The sequence below is a fragment of the Phocoena sinus genome, chromosome 4 (genome assembly GCF_008692025.1).
Source record: "Phocoena sinus isolate mPhoSin1 chromosome 4, mPhoSin1.pri, whole genome shotgun sequence".
In the NCBI taxonomy this organism is placed as follows: domain Eukaryota; kingdom Metazoa; phylum Chordata; class Mammalia; order Artiodactyla; family Phocoenidae; genus Phocoena; species Phocoena sinus.
Window position 1 is genome coordinate 2915260 of NC_045766.1, and position 18485 is coordinate 2933744.

The following is an 18485-nucleotide window of genomic DNA, read 5'->3' on the forward strand; positions in this document are numbered from 1 at the left end:
CTCTCCCAGTGTTGGGCTTCTAGCTTTTTTTTTTTGTTTTTTCTTTTTCTTTTTTTAATGGATACTTTTACAGTTTTTTAAAAATAATATAATAGATGCTGCAGTTTGCTCGTCTGCTGAATGCAGCTTAGATCCGTGAGTACACGGAGTGACCGTGTTCTTTTTAAATGTGTCCTGAGAGTGCAGGTACCTCCGCCCTGGGCCCTGGACGAGCTTCCCTGGAGCAGGTGTGTGCACCTAGGTCCTGCCAGGCTCCCTCCACTGTGGCGGGGGGTGTTTATCCATGAGAGCCCACTTCTCACGCACGCACTTACCACCACAGCGCTTCCAAGTTGGAAAATGCTTTGACGAAGATACAGCGGAACTCTGCCTTTGCAAGATATGAGTTAGATTATCTAACCTTCCCTAAGGCACCTATCTTGCAAGGCTGTTGGATAAATCCAGAGTAACGAACCAATCCTAACACACGTGCTGGGTAGACAACACCAGCACGTACAGTCTGCATTACCTCTAGGCTGTTTGAGTAGCGAAGATCTACCAAGAAGAAAGAAACTACAAAAAAGGCAAAAGGAAGTAAATGAATACAGCAGCGTTAGGCGGTGGTTTTAATATTGTTTATTAGCACAGTAACAAATGCAGACTTAGGCAGTCCGCAACATAGAACCAATCCACTGAGCAACTCCTATTCCACGCCTTACAGTTAACAGCTTAAGGTATTTTACTACAGGTTTTCACAAGTCCTGATTCAACCTCTATCTTTTCACAAGGAAGTAGACTGGCATATAAAATAAGTACATAACTACTCATATTTCCTCTATGGTGTCTTATAGCCATGTGTCCATTGTATATATGAGATGACAGTCTCTAAAAGCTGTTAAATATCACTGTTCTCCTCCAAGAAGGGAAAACAAATTCCAATTTTTTAAAACAAAAGACTGTAGTCTTGGAAGGACTTTACATAAATGGCCAGGTGTGTGACCTGTACAAATTAAGCTGTTTCGGATTTACAGACTACAAGCAACTGAGCCCAAACGTCTATTCTTCTCTGTACTGCACTTCAGCTCATACCGCAGAACTAATGACGGTTTTAAAAGTTGCTATTACCAATTCTGTCTACTGTAGCAAGATACCTTAAGTTACAACAAAATCTTAGGAAATAAGACTGAATAATATCTGTTATAGAAATACCCTACTCTTCACCAACGCCCACCCTCCCCCACCCCTTCAAAATCATAAGCAGCTCTCTCTGTGACAGACAAAGAATGTAGAGAATTGTGACAACCCAATTTATGTAGCGTATCTCTTGGTCCACTGTCTGGCCATTCTGTCATGTTCTGCTCTGTTGGTCATATACTGAGTGGCAATACTTCCCACCAAGGGGTCGGCTGGAAGAAAAGAATGTACGTTACTTCGAAGAAGGGAAAGGGAACATTGTTGTTAAGTTTCAGCAAATAAGCTAGTGACAGCTTGCGAGGAAATGGACAGGGTAGCTGTGATCAAACCACTCCACCATTTGGGATACTTTTCCTCCTGGCCTTTAAAAAACAGCATGGATGCAGGGGGATCCTGATCCAGACAGCGCGGTCTGGCCCCTTCTCCTTAGTTCATTCCATCTCTCCCCCAACCACCACCCCCACGGGAAGGGTTTTGCTCCTGCGTGTCAGGGCATGGAACGCGCAAGGCCCTAGGCTGCAGTGAACACCCAGCTGTGTTCACAGGACCACCCGCTCGATGGCACCACTTGTGACACTGAGCGCTGTGAAGTCCTCAGGGCTACTGCAAGCGAACGCTATTTACCTCTCTACTCTGTTGACCCGCAAAGACCCAAAGCTGCCAGGTCAAAACCTGTACTTCCGATTAAGTACAGTGTTCCTCTGAAACCTAAATAAAATCTTCAGTAATTACATTTATATTTCTTTATCTAGAAAAAAAGTTTTTAATAAGAGGGAATTAAGGCCCAGACGAAACCACGGTCTGGTAATCACTAAGTGTACAGCAGAGAAACAACGCCACGTCAGTAAGCAGTTGTGGGCAGGTGCTGAGCAGACCCGCAGGCAGAGGGTGGGTGACGCAACGTTCACAAGTGTGCGTGCCGTTTCTGTATGGGAAACACGCAAAAAGGGAAAAAAAGTAAAGGGCAGAGAATGAAGATGTAAAAACCTAAGGCAATCTTTGTAAGTCTTCAGTTTATAACACCTTGTTGCTAGAACACGTCAGGTAATGGTGAAGTCCGCTGCATTTTTCACCTAGTAGATTGAACTCTTGATAAGAGCTTGCTTTGAAAAGCAATGAGTTTTTGTCCCTTGAAAGCCCGTTCAAAAATAAAATCTGGACTTTATCTTTAGAAAATCTTAGTTTACGTGGAAAATAACCATTTTCCAGGTGAGGAGGAATAAAACAAGGTAAAGAATTATTAACCTTACCAGGATTACAGTCTGTAAGAAGTGAGCAGATAGAAAGAAGGACTTTAGAAATGGTTAGTGCTGGACTCCAGTTATCTTTCAATATGTCCAAGCAAATAACTCCTTGACTGTTAATATTACAGTGATAGATTCTTGTCCGAAATGTAACCTAAAAAACAAGACAGTGTTAAATGAAATCTGAACAGCAAACATTTTACTACATTGCCTCTTCAATTAAATGGTCCTAATTAAAACTTTTAAAGAAAGAGACATTTGGTCTTTTTAAAAAGTGAACTGTTTTTAAAACAGTTTAACTAAGGCTGCTGATAAGAGATAGGGTAAGAGACTATTTCATGAAATTGAGATTAGAAAGTGTTCACTGATACAATCTCAGGGATTTTCAATTTCATTTAAAAAGTAATATCCATCAACAAAAAGCAAGGTAACCTCAATATTTTTTTTTAAATTGAAGTATAGTTGATTTACAATGCTGTGCTAATCCCTGCACAGCAGAGTGACTCAGTTATACATATATATGTTTTGTTTTGTTTTTGCGGTACGTGGGCCTCTCACTGTTGTGGCCTCTCCCGTTGCGGAGCACAGGCTCCGGACGCGCAGGCTCAGCGGCCATGGCTCACGGGCCCAGCCGCTCCGCGGCATGTGGGATCTTCCCGGACCGGGGCATGAACCTGTGTCCTCTGCATCGGCAGGCGGACTCTCAACCACTGGCGCCACCAGGGAAGCCCCACGTTCTTTTTAAAATAGTCTTTTCCATTATGGTTTATCCCAGGAGATCGGATATAGTTCCCTGTATAGTTCTTGAATTCATCTTTAGCAGTTTTAATGTATTAAGTATTTTCCAAACGTTTCCAAGTTTGAACAGCTAATTGCTGACCTCTTGTGTTAGCTGGTAGTACTACATGGCCTCAAAGCAAGCTTTAGAATCTAATTCAAACAAACACAGTGGGTACATAAAGACAAAGTGCTTAGCAAACAATGATCACACACCTAAAAGGCTGAAAAATATATTGGAAGATGAAGTTTCAGCTTTTTCTGACCTTTATATATCAGATCTTGCAGATAATCGTGCCTACCTAAATCAGAGAATTCACTTAAAAGGAATCTCCACAGGTAAGGAGCTACAAGTGGGTAAGGACCACAGCAGCAGACGAATCAACAGCCCCACGAACCTGGGTTACTTTGTCTGGTCTCCTACTTTTTATTTGTGAAATACACAGACTCATTCAAAAGTGAAAAAACCCTATCACTTTACCACTTTTTTTTTTTAAGTGACAGACTGGCGGTCACCTCTTGGGCTGCAATTGTACCTTTTTCCCTAGCAGTCCACCCCATCCCCGAGAAGACTGGGCGAATGAGAATCAGTGTTGAGAGTTACAGGAGACAATGACTGCGCAACCCCTGCCCATCCTGGACGAGAAAGCGCGAGCCTGGGGCAGGATCTGAACAAGACCAAAAGACGACAAGGAGCGGAATCCGAGGCTCGTTTGCTAGGAGATTCTCTAACTGCTTTAGTGCGTGGATATTCTGACACCGTTTTTATCTGTTCAGAAACTTTTTCTGTTGAGTGGGAAATAGGGGATTATTTACAGGTTGCTGACTGTGTTACTGTAAATATTAGCAGGATTTTAAGCCCCATCAAAACAAAGCACGTACTCTTAGAAATGCCAAAAGAGGCAAAGTCAACCCAAAGAAGTGTTTTGTGTATGTTCAAGTGTACTTAGAGATTTGTCAAGATATAACAGAAATCTATTTTTTTGCGATTAACAACTCAATTTTAAAAGCCTGAATAACCTTTCATGGGAGTATGTAAATTTTAGCATAAATCGGGGAATTTCTTACCTTTGGAGGCTTGAAGGGATATTCTGGTGTGAAAGTGATATCAAGGAAGAACACACCACCCTCATACACGGACCCTGGAGGCCCTAGGATGGTTGATCTCCATTCATAGATGTTATCGCCTTTGGGACCAGCGCTGTGAAATAATACACCAGAAGGTGAGTAGATGGCGGGGCATCCCCATGTTTACAGTGTGTCCCCAAAGGGGGAAAGGTCGCTTCTCCTTCCTTTTTGTTTGGTGTGTGGATTCTCTCCACAAAACACAGGTATCTTTCAGACAGGCCTCTGATGCAGGCCTCCAACAAGCCTTAGGTCAAGTATATGGTAAAAAAGGACGCTGAAACCAGTCTATGCCCTCTCAACCGTGAAGAAGCAATAAACCCCTCACTTCTAACCCTCTCCTTGATACATCATAAGAAAATGTAAACGTAAACGATACTTTACAAAAAGAGAAATGCCTCTCAGCACACCAGAACTCATTAAATTAGTGACAAAGTTTTGCTCACGGCTACATCATCTTTGAGGACCATTTTAAGCACCAAAGCTTCCTTTCTGACCCTCTGCCTGGGGCTCTTCCTCCTTGTCCTTGTTTCTCCATAATCTTACCCTAAAAGGAGTCCAACAGATTGCAGTTCTCTTTACAGCAGAAACCGTGCTGGGTGGGGCAGGAGGGGGACAAAGGATCCGGTTACCAGTCATTCAGTTTTCACTTCTGCACACATTAGATTCCGCAATCAGGTTCTCTCTCTACACGTTAAGCTACCCTCACCTGTGAGATCAGCGCTCTTCACGCATAGCCACAGCACTGTGTCGGCTCACAGAGTGCTCTGCAGTCAAGCATATTAATAAACAAAAATACAAGCAAGACCTCCGAGGGCTAGCTAACACATCTGTCCACACAAGTAAGCGTAAAGCTCCGCTACCGAGAGAGAAGACGCAAGTCTGGGTGACGGTCTTGGTGCCGATGCAGACAGACCTGCCCGCAGCGCGGGGTAACGTGTAACGGCGTGGACGGCTTCGCTGACACGGCTTCACTTGAGACGCTCAAGCCTAACTATTAACAGCCGCTTCGAGGACAGCAGTGTGTTTTGGCCAAACAACAAAAGGTCTTCGCTTAGAGAGGCTTGTAGATCCCAGTGGATACACAGCATAATTTCTACAGAGCAGGCAAGGCTCTTTTCAACAAACGTTATGGTGTGAACTGGATCCACTCCCCACACACTCACGGACGGCCCATGCCCAACGCAGATGCTAGATGCCAAGGTTCCCTAACGCGCAAGACAAGAACTGCTTGTCTTCAACATGCCCGCTGCTAACTGGTTAGAGATAGGGTTCAAGTCCTTCTAAGAGAAAGAGGAGATGAAGAGGAAGGGAGAGGGGGAAAAAAAAAAAGGAAAAGAGAAAACCTACCTGTGGCCCTATACTTTCCTCAAACCCACCAGAGATTTTTTTCTTTCAACCTGAAATTTGGAGTGGGAGAAACAACAGCAACATAGGTTAGGGGAATGAGCTTGTAAAAGAGAACCCGAAGAAAACAGGTTCGGGGGGAAAACATGCTGTGGCAAAAAAGGAGGGAGAAGATATGGACAAAGGATAGGGGCCAATGGGGAGGGTTAGGGCCCAAACTGGTCAAGAGGTAGAAATCGTTCAGACACTCACTGAGCACTTGCTGGCTGTGTGACCTCGAGCAAGTTACTCAGCTTAGAGCACCCACCTCACAGGAATGTTCTGAGAACTAAAATACTGATAATATTGGGGGGGGGGGGCGCGTGACTATCTCTGCAGAACAACAGGCCCACAGTAATCTCCCATTAAATGGCAGCTGTCACCTCCGTTTCCAATTATCTGATTGTTCCCACTGGCTCAAATACTATGGTCCCTGAATATATCCTTGTGATGGGTATTCCCAACAACTATTAAAAACCTGTTTTACACTGGACAGATACGGGAAGAGAGCTCGTTTAATTAACACTGTCTCTAATATTAAGTCACACGTATATGCAGACACCAATCTTCGAGTTTAAATCCATCTCGCCGACTTCCGATTCTGCACGACATCTGACCACAGTTCTCAGGAGGTGCAAGGTAGGGAGCACTCTTAACCCACCCTCTCCCTCTAAAAACATGCAGTAACCCCTCCAAGTGAAAGGATGCAACTCTGATTGCTGCTGCTTCATAGCCTGAGATTAGAACTGGTCCTTGGCCATCTGAAGTTTGCTGCCCTGCTTATATGTCTGCATCCAGCATATGTACTTGAACAGAAAGTCCACAAACCATGGCTGATGCAGCTATGATACCTGATTACCAGCCTGGAGTTAACTGAAAAGTGGACTGAGCAGATGAAGACGACACTGACACAGAGGCTGCGGATAAAAAGACAAACTATTCTCTCTTATCCCACTAGATAAGAACTCACGGCATCTAAGACTTAAAGGCAAGAGGCTATCATTTACTGTGAAGCCCTCTTCTTACAGACAGGAACCAAGGCCAAGAGCAGAAGCTAGGCCACCCAGAACACTAGCGCATCAGCAGCCATACTGTTTTCCCCAGTCAGCCTGGTGACGCTGAGAGACCCAGAAAAAAGTAACAGTAAAGTCAGTCCAACCCTGGCGGGGATATGTTCGCAGAGGCCCGATTCCGCTGGCCCCTTAGTACAGAAAAAACGATAAAAGAAGATCAAAGGTCTAACAACATGCTACTACAAGCAGATTTTATGACTGTACAGAAATTTCATCATCAAAATAATCTATGGAACTTTAAAAATTACAGATTCCTGACCTTTAAGCCCAGGCCTCCTGAGCTTAAACCCGAGAATCTACATATTTAAAAAGCTCCTCTGGGGACCTCTGAGCAGGTGGTCTGCATTTGGGACCCCCTCGTACAGGTTACTGGGAGTAGGACGATCAGCTGCGAACGCGAGCTTTAACATTTCACGCTTGTCACCTGTGATACAGCTAGAAATCCAAATCAGGATCGCTACTTGTCTGTAATCAGCTTTCAGTTCGGCTGTGAACCTTCCTGAAAGTTCAGAAAAAAGTACGGAGAAGGAGAGTTCAAGAATCAAGTACACAACATAAGCTTCAAAAAAGTGGAGAATGAAGGTGGGTTATAGTAAGAAAAGTAATGAGTGAAACAATATCCAATGTAGTTGAAATGCTAAAGCTTTGCAAGAGATTCAACAGCACAGATCCCTAACCTGTGGGTCCTCAACCAGGAGGCTTGGAAGTTACTGTGAGGGGTCTGAGAACCCGCTGGGAAGACCAAGCAACGCTGCCTGAAAAAACTTCAGCTATTCGGAGGCTGTTATTGGATGAATCCACGTAGCTTTTCGTCTTATGCATTTTCTTAATCACAGAATAAAACAAAAATTATGATATGGGGCCTGCAAAGCTTTTGCTTTTTTTTTCCCTTCCTTCTAATTCTCACTGGAAAATTTGGGCTCTACTTGTCCAGAAGGTGGGTAGACAGACCCATGGCAGGGGGCGGGGGGCACGGGAGGGGGCGAGGGCACAAGTCCCTGGCTCTCAGAAGGCCACTGTCAGGGAGAAGCTACGTGAGGCTGTTCCGGGGGGAGTGTGTCCAAGCACCCCACCCCTCCCTCCATAAAGTGACCGGCTGGACCCCTCAGGTCAGCACATGTCTTCCCCTGCCTTCCAACCCCCTCCCTGTAACAGAAGATACTTCTGGTTTCACAATAAGAAACGTAACTCCAGTTTTAAATACCGGTTGAAGTATTATCTAATCAGTCTAAGTGATTAGAAGGGATGGAAACTTCTGAATTGGGAGATGGGGGGACTGAATCTAAGACATTAAGGAAAGATGGGAACAACAACAAAAAATACACATCCCTGTTTGGAGACAGTGAAACCCAACTGTGATTGGAATCTCTGCAGGCAGCTGAGACTGAGAAGGGAAAACGAGCCCATGCCTTTGCCTTCCAGATTCTGTTAAACAGGGACATAACATTTATCTGCAACACAAACACTTTTCAAAAGAATTCCCTGGTGGTCCAGTGGTTAGGACTCCGTGCTTTCACTGCCGAGGGTCGGGGTTCAATCCCTGGTCGCGGAACAGACAAGGGAAAAAAAAAAAAAAGTGTAACACACAGAACCCTTATACAAGGCAAAAAGAAAGAACTGTCTGTGCCCTTAATTCTGTTTTTTCCCTTCTGGTCAAAATAAATACAGCCGCAGTAAACATTTTAAGAAAAATGATAGATAGTAACTTCTACTTTTGACACAGTATTTTCTTATTTCTGTAGTGGTTTCTGATGCCCTACGGACCCATCAACAGTGGGAGCGGGGGTCGTATGAAGCCCGCCGGCTGGCAGGCACTCACCGTGGTCCAGGCCTCCCGCCTTCGAGGGCCTCCCAGCAGTGAGCGCTGGGAAGGGCCGCTAAACGCTGCAGCTCTCCTGTCTCCCAGATACTCTCTGGGGAGCTACACGAAGCACAGAGCTGCTGACGGGTGTAACTAACGCTTAGCACATATGGTCCTAAATAGAATCTGAACAGTATAAAAAGTAATTAACAAGTCATTCAAGGTATCATCCAAAGAAATTAATAAAACCAACTCTTAAAAACTGTCATTAGAGCAGTCTAACTACTGGCATCTAAATGTGCCCTCTGGACCGACTTCTCCAAGAAAACTGCACAAGCCAACGTTTAAGCTTCGTTTTGTTTTGTCTTAAAATCATGCTTTTCTCCATCCTCCCCCATTCGCATCCTCAGTATTAGTTTATTAAAGACTTAGCTGCCATTTCAACAGTTAGAAACCAAAGTTGCACTTCAGTTTTCAAAAGGTATCACCGATTTCTTATAAAGAATATCCTGAAAGCAAGGCAAAAATTATAATCGATTTTAAGAAATGGTATTTCTACCTGATCAATTTTTTAATTGTTATTGGGAGAGATGACCCTTGCTTACACACATAGAAAACCCTAACTCAGATGTTCTTTTAGGCATAATCCTGAAAGACGACTTAGTTATCTAGTCTCACACCCCAGAAAAAAGTGAGGGATGAGAGGTCCGGAGACAGAAAGATAAGAAACACGCCGCAGGCGACCGTGTGGACGGCAGCAGCAGGCCGGAGCGTGTGCCGGCGCACCCCGAGAAAGGGGAGGGGCTCAGGACCAGCTGGTTACCAGCTCGGTTCTTCCCACCTAAACATCCCAAGGAATCCCTGCTATTATCCCGCAGTACAATGAGTAACGTTTCATAAAAATAAAGAACTGGCGCTTGGAGTATCCAACGATAGTCCCCAGGAAACGGGATGCGGCAGAGACTGTGGACTGGCTAGTCCATGTGTCTTTCCTCCTCTTCTCTGTAGGAGCGACACGATAAAGCAAAACTAGTTGCTTATGTAAAGTGCATCACGCACGTCACAAAATCCCCCAATTCCCCCATTTCAACAGCAGCCTTAGAGCAGTGGTTCCCCACGGCGGGGGCGGGCGGGGGGGGGTGATGCTGCCTCCGAGGCAGTTTTGGATGTCACAACAGGATGGGGCGCGGGGGGCGCTACTGGCACCTTGTGGGTAGATGCTAGGTGCTGCTCAACATACTACGATGCCCCAGAGAGCCCTCGCAATAGAGACTTCTCTTGGCCAAAAGGTCAACGGCGCCAAGGCTGAGAATCCTGCCTTAGAGAAAATGTGCCCAAAATCAGATAGGAAAGAGAAGAGCTTCAGCTTGAACCCCTACTGTCAGACTCCAGTGCCCACCCTCTGGTCTCCGTCCCACTGCTCAGTGCCTGGTACAGAAAAAACATTCAACATATATGGCTGTCATTATTATAAGTTAGGTTTGCGGGACTTCCCTGGTGGTTAGGGTTCGGCGTTTTCACTGCCGTGGCCCAGGTTCCATCCCTGGTCGGGGGAACTGAGATCCCCAAAGGCAAAGGCAGGCAGCTCAGCCAAAACAAAACAAACCCAAAAAAGTTAGATTTGCACGTGTTCTAGTGTTCTATAGACCTTGCTACTCAAAATGTGGTCCCTGAATAAAGCAACACCAGCATCCCCTGGGTGTCTGTTAGAAATGCAGACTCTCAGACTCCACCCCAGACCTAAGGCATCAGAATTTGCATTTTAACAGACTCCAGACGACGCCTAACCGCGTTGAAGCCTGAGAAGCCAGCTGTGGAGAAACTAAGAGGCAGTGAACAGCAACTCTCCTCTCCAGTCTTCTAGACTCAGAGGACCATTTATTTGTATTATCTAGCTCTCTCCTTGTCTGTCTGTAATCCTCTGTAGTAAGAAACAAGTATTAACCCTGGTGATGCCTTGCTCTGTTAAGACTGTAAAATCAATACCATACACACAGAACTCAGAAAATGCTTATAGGAAGAGATCCACAATCAAATCTACGCTCCCTACAACAAAGCATACTACTCAAAATCCATTCTTAATTTACTCTCCTTTTCCTAAGAAATTCAAGAAGAATACGATAAAATAGCATGAATCTATTTTATCAATTTACCAGAGGGAATCCTCATCTCCCACAACTACCTCTCAACAGACAGACGCTCTAGGGAATGAAAGCCGCCTTCTCCGTGAGATCTGCTTAACACACCCAGAGGAATTTTATAAAAACAAAACCAAAAACTGTGTTGTCCTGGGCACCCCTTCGTAAAACAGTAACCACGTAACCTAGAAGTGAGTGGCAGAAGGAACGCGAAAGATCAGCAGATCTCACTCAAGTGACCAGCAGGCTAGTGACGCGGCCTGGGCAGCGCTATGAAGAATTGGGGCACTCCCCTGTGCATCCTTCCTGGTAGCTCTGAGAGGCCTCCTCACACGAGGACAAGGCAGGGCTGCTTCGCACACACCGTTCTGGCTACTGTCCCTCATGAAGAACTTCTAGGCCAAGGGCCAACCTAAAGTACTCGCCAGAAAAGCTGGTGCCCACATGGGTAAGAACTCACATCAGTGGTATCCTGTGTGTCTAGGCAGTTACTCTGGAAGACAGTGGGTCCAAATAGCGGGTACCTTTTCCTACATATGGGAGGGAAACGAACTCAAACTCAGGATCGAAAACAACACGATCCATGTCCCCCAGGAAGCCTTCCCACAAAGCCCCCCGAAGTCCTGTTCTCACAAGAGAACAGATTTGTCTGTGGATGATTTACACAGACTGCTACAGCTATGTGGGTGCACGACCTCTCTTACATCAGATTGTAAATCTCTAGAGATTAGTAATTTCCCACACATACTACAGGTCTGTAGGCCTGATAGTGGTTAACAGTGTTTAATTATCTGGTCAAAATACGTACCACTGTTTAGGGTTATATGACAACGTTTCCAAATTAGGTGAAATAACAAAACACCACGAAAGCTCAATCCTGCCCAGCTAGCCATTCGATTATAGTTTTATCTTACACAACTGCTTTAGAAAAAAGCCACAGGTCCTTCTGGAAATTCACATTCCAATATTGAAAAAAATCAGATGCACATAAAGACACAATTTTTAAAAGAAAATTAGTTAAAACTAGTTTCAAGATAATTTGAAAGAGACCCCCTTAGGGATAGTGAAAGAATTGCAGACCTAAAAAACCATGGCCCTCAGGGGTTCCTTACTCCCAACGGGGGACGGCTGAGTAATGAGAGTTTTTAGTTAACTGAGCCAAGAATCGTGCTTTAACTTCTGAACTCTTGGGTATAGAGTGCGGGGTAGGTAGCGAGCAAGTGAAATGATAAACTAGTCCCAAGTCAAGGGACTAGAACATCACACTGGGGAGGCAGGGAGAACGACACAGGAAAGAGTGCAGAGAACTGAAAGATCAGCACGCCCCGTGTCTCACAAGCCGTGTTCCTATAACACGTTAAACAGGTGCTATTCAGGATTAAAGTGGATCAGCCTAGAGCTCTTTTCTGCAGGAGCCACACAAGCCTGACTTAGAACAATTCTAATTTGGTTTTTTTCCCCAGAGAGGTAAGAGAAATGGTCAGAGCAGGTCAAGTTCTAAGGCTCTTACTCCTCTATTGCCACTGAAAGAAGCCGTAGAGTCCCGTGGCTGAGTCCTGAGTTTTCAGGTGCAGTGCTTACATCAGCATATACTGATGTAAAACTGCTGAGTACCGCTGACCATTGAACAACACGAGCTTTGACTGTGAGGGTCCACTTATGTATTTTTTTCAATCAATATATTAAAAAAAATCTGGGGGGATTTGCGACAGCTTGAAAAAAACTCGCAGCCGAACTGCATAGCCTAGAAACATCGAAAAAATTAAGGACAAATTAGGTATGTCACGAAGGCATAAAATAAATGTATATACACATACAACATACAAAATATGTGTTGATCGATGTCGATGTTATTGGTAAGGCTTCCGGTCACCAGCAGGCTATTAGTAGTTGAGTTCTGGGGGGAGTCGAACGTTACACTTGGGACCCCCCAACCACTGCGTTGTTCAAGGGGCGACTGTAAACAGAAATCAGTTATATTCGTCTGGCTCTTACACTCATCAGTCCACAGGGTCTACTGAGCACAACCAGCTCACCTGTCGGGATGGTGACTCTGTTGTGGGTAAATGAGAGGCAGTTGGGGGGAAAGAGAGCCTCTCATTTAGACTTCTGGGGGGATGAGGCACACTTGTTCACACCTGTACGCTCCACACCTTAGCACTGACGCTCAAAAGCAACAGTGCCACAAGGAAGAGCTATTTAAAGGACACCAAAATTCTCAACAAAGAACTTACCAGGTTCCACTCAATCCCAAGAAGAGATTCTGGAACACATCTCTGGCTGCAGCGCTCTCTCAGAAAGGTTTCCTATCCACTCACTCTCATCACCTTCTGCGCAGGCTCCACTCTACAGCTGCTGGCCACCTCCGGCTGCAGGTGGGCAAGCAGGGGACGGCCTCACAGTGGGAAACGTGGGCAGTGACATTAAGTGGAAGTGCTCACGAAACGAGGCTCACCATCCACCAGAGACAGACTTGCCTGAACTATCCTGCTGCAGGGGATTTTTGGGGTCGCTTATTACGTGGTGTGAATTATATAATTATTTTATTGTCTGATACAGCTTTTATTTAATAATAATTTAAAATTTTTACTGTCCTTTAAAGTGTTCCACTTTGGAGGTTACATGGTTAATCAACGTATGAGGGGATCTCAGACCACATTCCTGCACTGGCCCATCAGTTTGGAGCAGACTCCCCCGCGGTCTCCGACTTCTAGCAATCTTGCCGCTGGGTCTCCATCCTCAACCTGCACCCTCTTTCTGGGACTCTGAGTACAACACCCCAAGCAGGTGTTCCCCATCCTAGGTCCAGCCCCTACCTCTTCCCTCAGCACAGAACCCAGGTGGGTTTGGAGGGTAAAAACGCCTTCGGCTCAAGCTGGCGTTGACATCATCAGGCAAAACGACTAGATCGGCAGTTTCCCCGAGACCCCTTCAACAGGCCCACAGAGCACGACTACTTTCCTAATTCTAACACATGATTGGCCTTTCTTCCCTCTCTATCTCCCCCATTTGCACCGTGAAGTTTTCCTGAGACTGCACGAGGGGTGATACGGGGACAGTCTGAATGCAGAAGCAGATAGGGTAATCCAGCTGTTTTCTCAAGTCAGACATTAAAGCAATTTGCAAATATATAAAACACTGTCACTCTTCTAGGTTCTTTTAGATTTGGAAAATAGAGTTACATGTGAACCTGTCTTTTATGATTTTTAAACGAACTATTAATATTTTTAATGTTTCAGCTATAATTTTGAATGCAGCAAAAATCCATAATTATTAACAAGAGCTTTGTTGCTATTCGTAATAATTTTTTAAGAACGTAACGGGGTCCTGAAACTTTTTAAAAAGTTTGAGAACTGTTGGGTAGATTATTTTAAAATAATATTAGCACAATTGGCTAACCACTAAAATAAGTGTTTGACTCTTACTCCCATCAGATATTTAAAAAACAAAACAAAACAGAAAACACCCTAAGAGCTTTCAACAGGAACTAGAAAGCAATGTGAGCGAGGAGTCTGCTATGTGGGGCTGGGGACCTCTCAACCTGCCGCCCTGCACAGAGGCCGCCAGTGTCTCATGCACAGCCTCCTGCCTCGCCGTTCCGGCTCCGGTCCACTCCCAGCTGCCCGTCTGCGACTTGGTGCCTAAAAGCTGCTCGGTCGGGGCCAGCAGGCAGGAAGTGCAGCTAAGTAACAACCTGTGGCACTTGTACAACACAATCCACCCATCCTCTGACACCGCTCCCAGCGGCGGAGTCCAATTCCCCTCCCTCTGAATAGGGCCGGTCAGAGTGACAGCTAAGTGGCACAGCGAGACTCCCCAAGCTGGGTCCTTTCTTTTGGTGGTGAGACCCCCCTCCGCCGCAGCTGTCTGGCACTCTCTCTGTGCATCTAGGAAAACCTGAACTAACGGGCACCTGAACACTGGGACGCTGCGGACAAACCGCAGCAAGCGCGGGAGGCCTGGGAAGGCTCGGCGTCCCAGCCCTCAGGCCCGAGCCTCCGCAGCCCGGCCGACAGCCGTCAGGAAGCCTGCAGACACACATGCTGGTAGCTGTTTCACAGCGTTTAGTTTGCGATGTTCTCGTAAGGCAGGAATAAACTACTGAACACTTCCTCAAGAGCACCCTCAGCCATCGGCGGAGTGCTGGCTGGGACAGTTCTCCAGTGTCCCCTTCGGCACCTCGCACGGTGGGAGCTGGCAAGTAGGTGTCCGTCCTTCACGGGCAGTCTTTCCTTCCGTCTCACTCCCCACCTCTACCTTTGTTCCTTACACTACAAAAACTACTTGTGCTCGAATTCTCATCTCAAGAGTCTCCTTCTGCGGGAACCAAGGCTGAGACACCAATGAAGTTACACACACACACAGGGAAAGATGAACATATGTGACTACACAAAAACCGAAGACCCTTAAGAGAAAGATGTCATCAACAGTTTATCAAAGGCTGGGGTACGTGATCGAGGGTTAATATCCTGACTTTGGGAAAACGCTGAACATACTAACAGCAATGGATTAAAGTACACAGGCATTTCTCAAAAGAAACCCATATGGCCAATAAACAAACTGTCAATCTTGCTTAGACTCAAAGAAATGCAAATTAAACATGAGACACATTTTACCTCTAAGGACTGGCAAAAATTTAAAACACTGAAAACCTTCTGTGTTAACTTATGAGGAAACAGGTGCTCACTTCCACTGTTTGTGGGACAGTAAATTAGTAGCTCTTTTAGACTGTGATTAGGTATAAGATATTCAAATATAAATCCAGTATACCCTTTGACACAGAGATTCTGCTTCTCAGAACTTAACCTAAGGAAATAACTGGACATGTGCACATGGCTATAGTATTAGGATATTTATAAGAACCTTATGTATGATAAATAAAAATTTGGAACGAGCTGAACCATCACTAGAAGATAGGTTAAATAAATCGTGGTAAAGCATATAATGGTACACTCTACAGCTCTTAAATGAGATGAAGTATGCATCCTGAACAGGGTTTAAAGAAATCCATAATGTACGTAACTGAAAAAGCAGGTTCCATAACAGTATGTAAAGCAATCTCATTTTTTATAAGACATACCATACAACCAAACTGTTAATAGTGACTACACCTGCAGGATGAGAGACGGGGGATTTATTTTCTCCTTTAAACAGATCTAAATTACTGGGATTTTTAAAAACGATCATCTTTAACTTTCATGATTACAGTGTGTTACTGTTCTACAAAGGGTAGAAGAAGAAATGGAATCTAACCCACCTAGTAACAGAGAAGGCAAGTTAACTGTGGTTACCCTGGGGTAAACAGGGCTTCTGAGGAGAAAGCGAGCCCTTTAAGGGTTTAGGGGATGGGGGTCCTCCATCTGGGCTACTGAGGCCCAGTTTTCAAAGCCTGTGGTTTAGAACAGAGTCGTAGAGAGACTTCAGACGAATTCACGCCTGCTCTTCAGAGCCCAAGGACATTTTCCACAGGGACCCACTGACTTACTGCACCTTCGGGTGAATATGTAAAATAGTCTTTCACAGGAAATGACTGTGAGCGCTCCTGCCTCCAACTTACAGCCCTATGACAGAGGCTTCCCCGACCTTTAGCTTGGAGACCGACGGGCGCCGCCAGCCTGTCCTCCTCCCTCCTCCCTTCAACTCAGGGCTCCCTCTTAGCCTCTCCTCTGCACCGCGCCCCCAACCAGGAGCTGAGACACTAGACTAGTTCAGCGAGAGATTACAAACCCCACAGCAGTGTAAACCAAAGCAGCTCACATACACACCAACAGCAGGAAGCAAACACTTTTCAGATCAAGGCAGGGGGATCTGATAGACCACTCGGCATACACATACCACATACTGACTGTTAGCTAAGATGATCCTGTTCAATTTACCTAAATATCTATCTAAGTACTCAGTGTACCTAAAGAGTCAAAAACATGAAAGACTCTGAAGTGGGTGGATTTAACTGTATGCAAAGTACTCCTCAATAAGCAGACAGAAATTTATCCAAGTATAACAAGCAAAATAATGTTTTGAATTCAATTCTCCAGAATTTTACTAGGTATCGGTTTTGTTCTAACCTAATATATGCACATTTAAAATTCCACTCCAAGAACCAACATAAATCAAAAGCAGAAAAACACCCAACATTTGCAGAGAAACATTATCATTTCCACAATTCTTTCATAAACTTTGACGTTTTCGATCTTTACCCAAACCTTCTGTATCAGGAAAGGTAGCATTATCCCCATTTTAAAGATGGGGAAACAGATTCAGGAGGTTAAGCGATGTATGTGCCTGTACAAAGTCCTAAAGCTAGAAAGTCACAGTTCTGGCCAATGCAATCCAGGCTTTCCTACATTGATATTCTTTCCACTACACCCATGGAGCTTCTGATAAAATCATCTGTCTTCAGACTCACCACCAATTTCATTTAATCACATTTACTAGTCTGCCTCTCCTACCTTATTATTTTATTTCTCTTTCTCATTTGGATGGAGGCTGGAATTAAACAGGAACAAGAAAATCCTGTGATCTGCTAAGAGGTGTTATTAAAATTTCTTAAAGCAAAAACTGATTCATTTCATTTGTAGAAATGAATTAACTGGAAATACATACACACCACACAGTACCTACTTAGTGTGGAGAGAGGGGATTTTGCTGATGACGTGACAACTCCAAAAATGATGAGAACCCCCCGCTTAATGAAAACCAAAGATGGTTGTGGGAAACAAGAATCAGTTCAATTGAAGAACAGTCCAAATGTTATGCTCCTAAATTGCAAAGAGAAAAAAGAAATAAACGCAATTCTTCAGGCGAAGACAAAAGCTAAAAAGCAGGGATAGAACGTGACACCTACTTCCGCAGCTGAGAAGTTCGTCTGGTCCCAGACACAGTGCCGGAGCTCCGATCCACTCCACTCCAGCTCACACGGCACCAGGAGGGCCGGCCATCACCGAACTGACTTGCACTGAGAGGCAGGTCAACCCCCGCCTGAGGATACAACACCCACCACCCCTGCTCAGTGCTCTGTGAAGCCGGGGCCCCTGCAGCCTCCTTGTTCCGTCTCCACTGCAACTCAGAACCACCAGGAAATCACAGGGTCAGGATGTGAGCACAGCTATGTACTGCATTTGGAGAGTCGCTGGCTTCTTGCTCAGCCCCAGCTGGCCAGGACAGAAGTGGAAGAAGGCTGTTTATATTTGCAAAGGGCTGAGAGACTGAATGAGCGAGGCTATGCCCTATAACTCAAAAGTACAAGGCTGGACTTGGAGGGGAGGGTCTGGTTTCTTTCCCACTGCGAAATGTCACAGCCGAATCTCTGTCCTGCTAGCTACACACGCCTTCTGGTTGAGCAGCAGAGATAAAAGCTTTCATCGAGTCAGGTACTGCAGCAGCTGCTAAAGACGCCCAGGTGTAGCATTCACATGTGACATTTCACGGCTGCCCAAGTCTCACACATCCAGTACTGGGACTTTCACCAGGGGCCACTGGCCAGCCGACACTCTGGCCCGTAAATGAACACATGCAGCGCACATATGCGCTTCCTCATGTTAGCATCAGTTGCCTCCTACAATGATTCTAATCATTTAATACCAAAGGGCATTCTTCCCAAACAGAAAAGGGTCCTACCAAAAATGTCAGCTAGTGATTTCCAATTTTATATGAGATATACGCTCAGAGAACTAACTGCTGAAGGATATGCCTATCTATTCAGGATAAGTTTTACAGAAAAGGCCAAAAGGCAAGATTCTGATTAAGAGAAGAGGCGGCAATTGCTCCA

The 18485-nt window shown here is 45.2% G+C and overlaps 1 protein-coding gene across 2 annotated transcripts in view; it reads right to left on the reverse strand.

The window, feature by feature from the left end:
* Positions 1 to 595: 595 nt before the first annotated feature.
* Positions 596 to 18485, reverse strand: part of UBE2E1 (ubiquitin conjugating enzyme E2 E1) — a 77029-nt gene continuing 59139 nt past the window's right edge. Inside the window, exons 4-6 of one of the 2 annotated variants that reach the window (XM_032630462.1) lie at positions 4263 to 4395; positions 2424 to 2571; positions 596 to 1385 (exon numbers count right to left, since the gene is read on the reverse strand). In XM_032630462.1, coding sequence (XP_032486353.1) covers positions 1288 to 1385; positions 2424 to 2571; positions 4263 to 4395 — 379 coding nt within the window. In that variant the 3' untranslated portion in view covers positions 596 to 1287. Of the gene's footprint in view, positions 2572 to 4262; positions 4396 to 18485 lie in introns of both variants that reach the window. The other variant, XM_032630461.1, reaches the window with a different exon arrangement.